Source organism: Crocuta crocuta, unplaced genomic scaffold, assembly GCF_008692635.1.
Source record: "Crocuta crocuta isolate KB4526 unplaced genomic scaffold, BGI_CrCroc_1.0 scaffold339, whole genome shotgun sequence".
In the NCBI taxonomy this organism is placed as follows: Eukaryota; Metazoa; Chordata; class Mammalia; order Carnivora; family Hyaenidae; genus Crocuta; species Crocuta crocuta.
The window spans coordinates 5,294,343-5,305,022 of NW_027530357.1; the positions used below are offsets into that span (position 1 = coordinate 5,294,343).

At 35.5% G+C, this 10,680-nt stretch overlaps 1 protein-coding gene across 1 annotated transcript in view; it reads left to right on the forward strand.

Moving 5' to 3' along the window:
• The first annotated feature begins 7 nt into the window (after window positions 1-7).
• MED13L (mediator complex subunit 13L) overlaps window positions 8-10,680 on the forward strand; it is a 293,183-nt gene continuing 282,510 nt past the window's right edge. Inside the window, exon 1 of the mRNA XM_077766051.1 lies at window positions 8-171. Coding sequence (XP_077622177.1) covers window positions 8-171 — 164 coding nt within the window. The remainder of the gene's footprint in view (window positions 172-10,680) is intronic.

The following is a 10,680-nucleotide window of genomic DNA, read 5'->3' on the forward strand; positions in this document are numbered from 1 at the left end:
TTCCATAATGACACCTGCAATTTTGCCCGAAAACAGTTCATTGAATGCGATTGTGTCAGTAAAGGACTCTTGCACCCGGAGCTCCCGCGATTGTAAACACCGACAGCCGCCCGCCTCTCGGGGCTTACTACGCCGGAGAGCCGTAAAGCCATTGCACCGAGCCGACGGAAGGTGGAGGAGGCTTTTTCTTCTTTCTCTCCCCCTGTGTCTTTTAAAAACTGTTTTCTCTCTCCTAACAACGAATCCACACACACACACAAAAGCAACAAGCTGGGCGGTTTGATAACATCGCTTTTATCTGCCTTCGCCGCTCTCGCGCGCTCTCTCTCTGATAATTGACAACTTTTCCTTCGGATTTGAAATCGCCTGCCTTAATCTTGAAGCAGTTAGGGTGTCAATTGTTCTCCTGGAAGCCTGGCATCCGACGACGACGTCTAGATTCATCGAAATTAAAAATGTATAGGGCTCCAGCAACTCTCTTCCTGGCGGTGGCAGTGACATTTGGTGGTAAATGCCATCTTTGCTTTTTTATTGGGTCGTATTACCTAGCTCTGAAAACATTCACCTTGTTAAACCTGGCGTTTAGGCTAATAATTGCAGTGCGTGGTCTTTAAATCTGTGCTTTGTGCATGAGTTACTGAATGTATAGCTATGTGCCCGGGAGACCACGAATTTGTTTAAATATTGAGCAAAGATTTGTAAACAGATGTAAGGCAATTATGTTTCAAGCGTAGAATATAATTGGAAAATTGGCTGAACGGTTTAATTTAGCCTTAAAAAAAAACAACCCCAACTTATTTTAAGTTGTGCACCTTTTTTAGGGGGACGGCCTTTGGAGAGCGTGCATTTTGGAAATTGTTTTCTGTAACCTCTGCAGTAGATAGAAGCATTATTTCCTGTTAATCCGTGTTTACAATTACACTGGATAAATAATTTAGTGTTCAAATTGTAATTAGTTACATTTAATTATGGGTGGCATAGATGGTTTTTTTTATTATCTTGGAGACGAGTGGGGAAATACAAATTCTTGCCAACTTTTCAAATGGAAGTGTTATTTTGTTAAATATTTCCTTATGCAGCTAAAAAATATCAAACCACTTGGTTTTTACTTACAAAGAGTGACATGATATCTGTGCTTTCGTTATAGTATAGACCAGGTCACTTTTTTCTATCAACATCCTTATTGAGGTATTTAGTCTTAAAATTCAATTATAAGTTGCCATTCTTCCTCTTTGTACTATGATAATTTTCCCTTGATCTTTTGACATATGGGAATAGAATTCATTTTGCCTCCTCTTTTCTCTCCCCCAGTATATCATTTAGTATCAGTCAGATACAGAGACTTTAATAGATTAGCAAACATATTGATTAAGGGATATTTAAAATGGGTTTTGTTTGGTGGCTGGATACCACATTGACACTTTAACAGGTAATTAAAATAACCAAGCAGACCAATACTAGTGAGGAGAGATCCCCGAAATTACCATGTATCATTCTGACCGGTAAGGGCTCATGTATATATGGCTAATTTATATACAGTAGATTTTGTAGACCACTGAGACTGTATTATATGTGTAGCCAGCCTTTAGGATATATTGTCTTTTACCTTTTTTTCTTTCTCTCTAAAAGCTTAAGTACAGATGATAATGTTAAAGAGATAAGATGCTTGAGATTCTTTTGGAGAAACAAACAGTTTTATAAGAGGATTTTGTGTTTTTATCACTGACTAAAGGTTTGTGCTTTGGGTATTTCTCTCTTGAACCTTTTAAAACCAGGAATAATAGAGTTTTGGGGAAAAATACACACACCTACACACACATGCAGAATTACTCATTAGGTGGGAACTTTGATATGCAGAACTGAAGAAATGCATGGGTTGGCCCTTTTTTTTTTTTTTTAAGACTAGAATGTTTACATTCTCCTGTATGTGGAGGGTGCATAAGGTGCTATTTTTTTTTAAAATTTAGAATCAGTTAAAAAGCTGCTGACTATAAATTTTTGCACATTCCAAATGAAGAGTTTTCCTTGAAAATCAGATGTAGTGGCAACCCAGTGTATTAAAAATATATTGTCTAAAGTACATTATATAGAATAGTTAATTCCAAAGGAGATAAAATTATCTCTTGTTTAAAACAAAGCATGTATTACAAGAACTCTTATGTGCTGAATAATAGCATGTTTTTTTTTTCTTTTTGGTCTGCAGTTTTTTGAGCAAAGTATTGTTTATAGAGAATTTACCTAGATACTCCTAGTAATGTGGATTGAAATATAAACTAGAGATTAAAGTTCTGCACCACACTAATGATCCACCCACTTTCTATTACCTTGAAGTATTCATTATGGCTTAGCAAAAGTTGATTGTGCAATCAACTGCCTTAAGATTTTTGTTCTTGTTTTGCTTTCTGATTTTCTACTGTACGGCATCAAATTTCCCAAATTTTTTGTCACCCACCCCCATTTCCTAACACGTGGAAAATGCCATTGTGGTTATATGATATGGGTCATTGTGTGTGTTTCTTATTCTTACCATTGTGAGATTTGTAACTGCTGCATTAAATGCATGCCTTGCTGTTACCTTTGTGACTCAAAACTGTTTTCTCATGCTGTCCATCACATTTCTGGGAGACTCTTGTTACATATTCACTCAGCGTTAATTCAGTTAAGTGTGTTAAATCTGCCTGTTTGGAAAGTGTAACGGTGCACCCTGTGGTGTGTCAACTCACTTTTGAGGGAAGACGTAATTCCCAGATACAAATATATCTTTAGGTTTGGTTCTCTATTGAGATCATATGGAAAGTGATTTTGCATTCTTTAACTAGATTGATGTATGTACTCTTTGAGTTACAGCGATTTAACTCTAAGGTTTGTGTTCCACATTCACGTTGTTTTGTTTGCTTAGCGTCCTCCTGACTAGGGGGTAATTAGGTGATGATATCAAATTCTCTCTCCCTGAATTGAAACACACACACATTAGTATATGATTCCTGTGTAGGACCATTACTTCTGTATTTGAAGCTTTAAAGTAATCTGTTGTTGCCCTTTCTTTTCTCTTAAGAGATTTATTTATTTTTTTTTTGCAGAGGGAAGATAGTTGTAAGTATAGAAACTTTGGGATCTCTTTTGCTAGAACCAAATGGGGATGACTGTAACTAGGAAATGAGGAAAAGGGAATGATTTCTCTCATCTTCTCAAGTGCCAAAATATATATACACAGTGTATTTTTTCATTGCAGTTGCCAATTTTAGCATTTAAACTTAGAGCATCTTTTTTCCATGATGGCTTATTTTCTTTAATGAAAATATTTATAATTTGCTAATGTATGTTTTCAGTTTAGCATTTTGTTGTTAGTAGCACATGGTGTTAACAGTATTTATATATTTTTAATAGCAATAATTGCCACCCGGTAATAGTTGCCATATTAACCTCCAATTGCTAGTAAATATTTTTAAGTACATAATAGACAGCAATTTAAGGCATAGTGTAGCAGTTTACTGGACCGTTTTAAAGAGCCATTTGTACGTGTGATGAGTTCATAATTATAAAGAGAAAATGTACCTAAGACTTGCATGCTACAAAGCAATGTTGCTGTGTTACTGCTTGAAGTGCTCATAGAGAGGAAGTTAGGTTGGGACTCTTTCTTCTCCTTTGTGAGAATAGAGGCCTGAGGGTGCCTTTAGGACTATAAGCCTTTACTGAGTTTATCCCAGGTGCTTAGATAGCTTAGCATTCTTTGGAATGCTTTGGCCATTTTTTTCATACTTGCATTAAGGATTTATTTGGGAAAAAAATCTCAAGGCATTCCTTTAAATAACATTAAGTTATAGTAGTGGATTATATTAATTAGGTATGGAAAAATGGATTCATCTCTTTTGTTCACTGGCTAATTTAGCCTCGTTAGTTGTGAGTTAATTGTATTCATCAAACACTTTCAGAGATCTCCTCTACTCTTGAGATTAATAAAGAAAATGCTCTGTCACCAGTTTGTGCTATATGCTAGAAATTAAGAAAACCATTTGCACAAGATAAGTACATTCTGTAGTTATGTTTGTCAGATTATTTAAAATTGAGATGAAACTCAGTGTAAATAGTAAAAATTGCTTATCTGTACTTTTTATGAACAGTTAGTACAGTTGTCTCTCAAAGTTTGATTCAGAGATAGACTAGATATTTTTCTGAAATGACTTATTTTTTGATAGAAGAAAGTAATAATGCTCCCCCCTTCAGTAGTAGATGGTACTGATATGTGTGAGTTTTTTTCCTTAAAGTGGGTACTATGTTTATTTCACAGAAGCTAGCCAGTGAGAGATGACACAAAGTTTAGGAAAATTAATAATATGATTGACTATTGGGTATTATTACTGAAATGTGCATTGCAGCTACTTATTAAAAATTGAGAGAGTTTCTGCAACATTGTTGTCTGTCGTTTGTTTAAAATGTATCATGTGCTAATCTGCTTTAAAACCTGTGGGCTGTGTAGTGTTGACCACCAGAATTTCTATTTTGTTATTTTATAAGCATTCCTATTTTGAGAAGTAACATTTAATGCATTGCACAGTGAGGTAATTAGGTAGCCTGAAAATGTGCTGTGGGGTATAGTTAAAAAAAATTCACAGGCACACTCATGCACACAGGCACACATGCACATTTGTTTCGTAGGACTTGCTTAGAGTTTTGGAATTAATGAATCAATATTTGTAATATGTTCTTGGAATTTAGGACTCCTTGCCCCTCTTGAATCATTTAACTTCTTTCTGATCCTGTTCAGATAATTTCCTTTTATAGTATGTGCTTTCATTGTTTATTTGAAAGATTTGAAGGTGTTAGCTTTGTTCTGTTGGGGGAATTCACTTCATTACATAGGGGAGATGATTTTCCATTAATCTTGGTAAATATTAACATAAACGAGGAATTGTAAATTCAGACTCATTTGCATGAATGAAATATGTATGCATGCCCAATTTTTGTTTAGTATAAAGTCACTTATGTATATCAACATAGTTTCTAGCTTTTCTCTAGATGATATAAAAAGTTTTAAATTCTGTTAAAATGTTGTGGTTGGTGTTTATTTCAGACAGTTCCCGTACTCTACCACAATGTTTTGGTTTTTAATATTAAAAGTCACTTAGTATAGATTAGATTTTTATCCCCATAAATTGGCCGTCATAGTCTTATTTTAGAAACTCCTGTTTTGCTTGCATTTATAATTAGCATGCTTTAGTTATGTTTGTTGGAATAGAGTTGTTTTCCTTTTTTAAGCTAATAAAATGTCTTTCAGAGTACATTTGGATTCTAGTCTGGAAAAAATAGGAAAGATGACTTTTTTTCCCTTTCTTTCTAGATGAGAATTAGGAGATCACTTGTGTCCCAGGGAAAATGTTATGTCATTGGCATCTTCATACACTGGCTTATTATGTATATTTCTGAATGTTTATTTTCTAATTCTAGGTGGATTGTGGTAGAATCTTACTAAAACCATATTTCTGCTACTGTGAAATAGCACAGAGCCCTGGTTGACAGCTTTCTACATTTTGTACTTTTTCCAGTACGGTGAAATTCCATTACTGTTAAAGGAGACTCCCGAGTTGATTACATTAAAATTTCACCTATGTCTTAATTTTGTGTAGCTCAGATTTGTAACTTTAACTTAAAAAATGGAAAGGGGAAGATAAAAAGAATTAGGTAAACTTGCAGGTAGATATTCTTTTCTCATTCTTCATTAGATTTCTTTAATAATTAAATTGTAATTGTTCTGAGTCACTGCATTAATTGGATATATTTAAGACATTTGGTATTTAAATCTGAGGAAATATGTAAAATATGCAATATGTATAAAATACAGAATTGTGAATAGAATTTTAAAATATTGAATGGAAATTTAAAAGATTGATCATCTGAAAGTTATTAAATTGCGTGAAAACTGTTATAATTTTTTCCCCTAAAGACAGGTTTCCCCAGTTGACAAATTTCTGAGGAAGTGTTTTTGTGTAAGACACATGAAGCTTCCTCATAGAGTTCTACATTATTTCATTAAATAGGAAAGATGATTAAATCCATCTGGGCTTAATTTGAGAGCTAATAAGTAAAGTATTCAAAAGAGTATAATTGGTGTGAAAAAACATTTTGTGTTGGCAATTCTCATGATTGAATTTTAATGTCCTAAGGAGAAATAAGGAAAAACATGTGTATATCTAACCCAGGAGCCAGCTCCTAGTTGTTTGTTTGTTTGTTTGTTTGTGTGTCTGTACACGCCTGGCGCAGTCCTCATCTTTTAAGTAGGTCAAATGTCACCTCCTCTGTGAAGCTTTCCCTGACTCTCACTGGTAGAACTAGTCACTCTTGCTCCTTCTGTGTACCTTCTTCTGTGTATCTCTGATATGCACTTGAGGTTTTGTGGGGCAGTGACCCTGTCTAAATCATGCTTGCATTCTCTTTATAGTTGGCCGCTCCTTAACTGTTCATTAAATGAATGAATTAATGGACAGTTACTCTCTTCTCCCTTTTATTCCTGAGGGAGTTCTCCTTGCTCATTTAGGTTCTGATCACAATTATGGTTTTTTTTTCTTTGAACTTACTTACATTTTTAGCTCTGTATTCTGAATATGTGTTATCTAGGCTATGTGTACTGTGGCTTGATAGTAATTTAGATGAGTTCTTATTGTTTTTGAAGACAATTCCACATCTGATCAAGAGACGTGCGCTTTTCATACCTCAAAGGAATAAGGATTCAGTATTTAGTTTTCTGGAGTGTGGTAGGCAACCTATCGATTTTGGAACCTGTTAGAGATTTTGTTTGGGGCTTGATCCAGAATTCCTTCATTTTTGTTCTTTAAGCTCTACAGGAGGGCTTTTGCTCAACCTTCAGTTTAGGATTCCTTTCCATGAGCCCAGTAAAATGGGCAGTGAATGCTAACAGAGAAAGTTGAGTGGTATTCACATTTTTTATTAGTGACTAGTCTGATCAGGTTGGTTGCATGATGGTTATGTGCCTCAGTTTCTTCTATAAACTTGATGGAAATATGGAGGGCAGGAAGTATGAAAAATCATTTTGGGTGCTTTTTAAGGAAAGAATAACAAGTTGGAGAGGAGCCCTAGGCAGTTCACTAGGAGTTGGAATGGCAGAATTAGTTGTTTTAAGTATGGCAGTCATGTTGTATTTGTCCTTGTTTTGGGGGAGTAGAAGATTAAATTGTTCATGTGTCTTTCCTCATAAATAAGCCACTATTGAGAAAAAGAACTTGAAATTTGTCTTTGAATGTTCCAACTTTCTGTATGTATATGTGATTAACAGTTGTGTGCTGTGTCGTTAATATGCTGAGTGATCTTGCTGTGCCAACCCTGAGCTATGACTGGCCAAGCCTAGAAATTGAACTGTGGCTCTTATTTGGTAGTTTGAGCTATTAATTCCTTGGCAGCTCCAGAGTGCTCTTTGAACTTTAAATAGCAGTTCTATTAACATTTTGAGATTTGTCTCAGGGAATGTCAGAAATAGTACTTAATAAATATCTTTTTCTTCTTCAAGACTAAGTCATGTTTTAGTCTGACAAACATGTCACAACCCTTACTATGTTTTGAACAAAGTATATATTTTCAGCTACTAGCTAATTTCTATTTTCCATTTAATAATGCAGCAACATCTAAAAATATTGTTTAGATCTTGTTGAAGGAGTAAGTTCCCCCACCCCCAACTATAGTCTTTTTATTAGTAAGTTCAATATGAATAAGTGTCCTAAGTTTTTATCTGGAGGTGTAAAATTTTACATGTGAGGTGTTCTTCAGTCTTCTAAAATATTAGAAAAAGTTAATTTCTGAAGGATCCCCCCGCCCCCCACTTAAAAACAACTTTCTGTTGCTACAAATGATGGTTAGCTTATTTATGTTGTAGTGTACTTGATTACTTGTGTTGTTTATGGCAGCATTTTTATGGGCATGAACTTGTATTTATTGTTCCTATTTGGAATGTCAGGAGCACCTTCTTCTGATTGTATAGTGCTGACAGTCCGAGCAGGCACTCCCAAAAAAGACCTTGGCAGAGGGGCTGTGAGGACCGCCCAGCAGCTAGACCCTTTCCTAGGCCTTGGAAAGAGGATTGCTATCAGAAAGAGGCTTGAGGAGAGTGTTGAGAGGTACAGATGGCCCCGCCCCATGGGAAGAATTTTCCCTTCCTGTAGGGATTTGTTGCTGCTGTTTCTTTGATGTACTTTTACCCAAACTTTGAGAATAAAGTTCCACAGGTCCTGTGATGTCATCAGGAAAAGATTTTGTATTTCTTTGTCTTTTAGCTGCTTTCCTTAACTTTCTACTTGTTGTTTTGTTCGATAAATGAGGACTTCTGAGCCCTAGTGAAATGAAAAAGAGAATAGGGGTTGATTGGATGGGCTAGCCAATAAACTAGTATTTAGAAATGTTAATTTCTCATATGTTATGTTTGGGAAATTTAGGACTTACAGAATTCACTTTTTAATAATTTTAATCAGTAATGATTAAAATCTGGCTTGGGCTTGCAAAAGAGCTAATGCTCTGATATGTGGGGGAAAAGACCTACATGTACTGTTTAATTTTCTGAGTTGCTATATGGTGAGTGCAGAGGAAGAACACCACTGAAGATAGCATAGGACCTTGTAGCCAGAAACACTTAGAAGGGGAGTTTTAAACTGAATCTTGACAGAATTGCTAGAGAGGAACAGAAACATTCTTCGGAAGCTCAGGTGACAACTCTGAGTCTGTCCTTGAGAATATATACTGAAGTGGCATGTAGGAGAGTACTTCTAACTCATGGTCTTGGTTCTTGGTTTCCTTTTAAAAAAATTACAAAACTTATTGAAATCTAATTTTTGTTAGGACGAAAATTTGAAGTGTGGGCAGGCCAATTTGGATTAAGAAATGGTGATGTTAAAATAATCAGTTTTCTAAAATCAGTTCTGAACTTTAAAAAAAAACTGTGCTATATTACGCAAAATGCTAATGACTAAAGTGACAAATATTTCAGAAACTGGACAGACGTGAATCTGAAATGAGCAGATGGGATATGAAACTAAAAGCGGGAGATAATCCAAGATGATATAGAAACTATTATGAGAAATGAATTGAGGAAAAACAAGTGTGTTAAATGGTATTACATTTAATAATGTGTTTAAAAGCCTTTCTAGGATTGCTCTCTTACATAGACAAACTAGAATTGTTGAACTGTGTAACCCATCCTTCTTTAAATTTAAAACAAATTAGGTTTTGGCCCAGGATTACTTCTGATGAAGCCTAGTCATTTAAGTCATGAGTGTGTGTATTATATGTACTTTAAAGTAGACTATAATTTGCTTTCTCTGCAGTAAAAATTAAGAGAATGAGCATGATTTCAAAGACAATTGTGGTAGACCTTGGAGAGAAGAGATAAGGAGTGAAAGATGAGGAAGTTTGCTGTTTTGGATGGCTTGGTGCTCGATTGAAATTATTACATTTGACTGTTGAGGACAGAATCTGGATTCTAGTGGGTTGTGGAATGAATGGATGGTACACTTTTCAGCCAAAGAAACTTCATTGTGAAATAAGCAAGAATGTGGGAGTGGGAAGGGTAAGAGATTGAAAGGTGGATTAAAAAATTTTTTTTAATGTTTATTTATTGCTGAGAATTAGAGAGAGAGAGAAAGAGAGGGAGACACAGAATATGAAGCAGGCTCCAGCTCTCAGCTATCAGCACAGAGCCCTATACGGGGCTCAAACTCATGAATAGCAAGATCATGGCTTGAACTGAAGTCAGATGCTTAATGGACTGAGCCACCCAGGCGTCCTGTTGAAAGGTAGATTGAAGGGAATTTTTCAGAATGTGAGAGCCTCATTTGTGTTTGTGGATTTAGGAGCAGCAATAGTGGAGAGGCAGGAAGAAAGATGGAAGGTAAAAAAGAACAGTTGTTAATGGATGAAAGGAGTCTGGCTGGAAATGGTATCTAGAACCCAGGTGATGGGTAGGGTTAGCACTGGAAAAGAGTAAGACACCTCAGATAAAATATGCGGATATAAGAAATGAATATGTGTGAAGGAAGTGGGGACAGTATCAGTTGTAGCTTGAGTGCTTTTTAAATTCAGAGATTAAATATATTCAGTTTGAGCCTGAATAAATTAAAATAAATTTTTAGCTAAACATTTTGCATTTTATTGGATGTGCTTGTAATCAGCCATCTTTATTTTTAAATTTTCCTTTAATGGTCATTTTAAGTAGGTCAGAGGTCATTTTCTTAAGGTGTGTACTTCAAAATTATAAAACTGATTCTGAGCTAGTCATACCAGAACTGACACACATCTAGCCAAATGAGAAGTGCTCTTCAAAGTAAGCCTCCTTGAAATGGATCAAATACCAATGCTGTTGTCCAGTATTTTTTTGGTTCTTTTGCTTTGCAATTGCTTTTAGAGTTTAGTCAGCCACTCTAGAAAATCTTATTTTAAAGGATGCTTCTTTGGTCAGTGTCTTCTCTCTGTGTAATTTACTGTGTTCTGCTTTTTGCTCTAAATTGTTGCCCAAGTCAGCAGTTTAGTACTTTATGGTGGGGTTCATGGATGATGAGCAAAAACCCCAGAAAGAACTCTACTTTTGGATATATTGGCATACATATATTGTAGACGTGTGCTGAGAATTTCTGCCTTGCTGTGTACAGCTGCCTCCCAGGTTCTAAGTCTAGTGTTTCAGTGTTT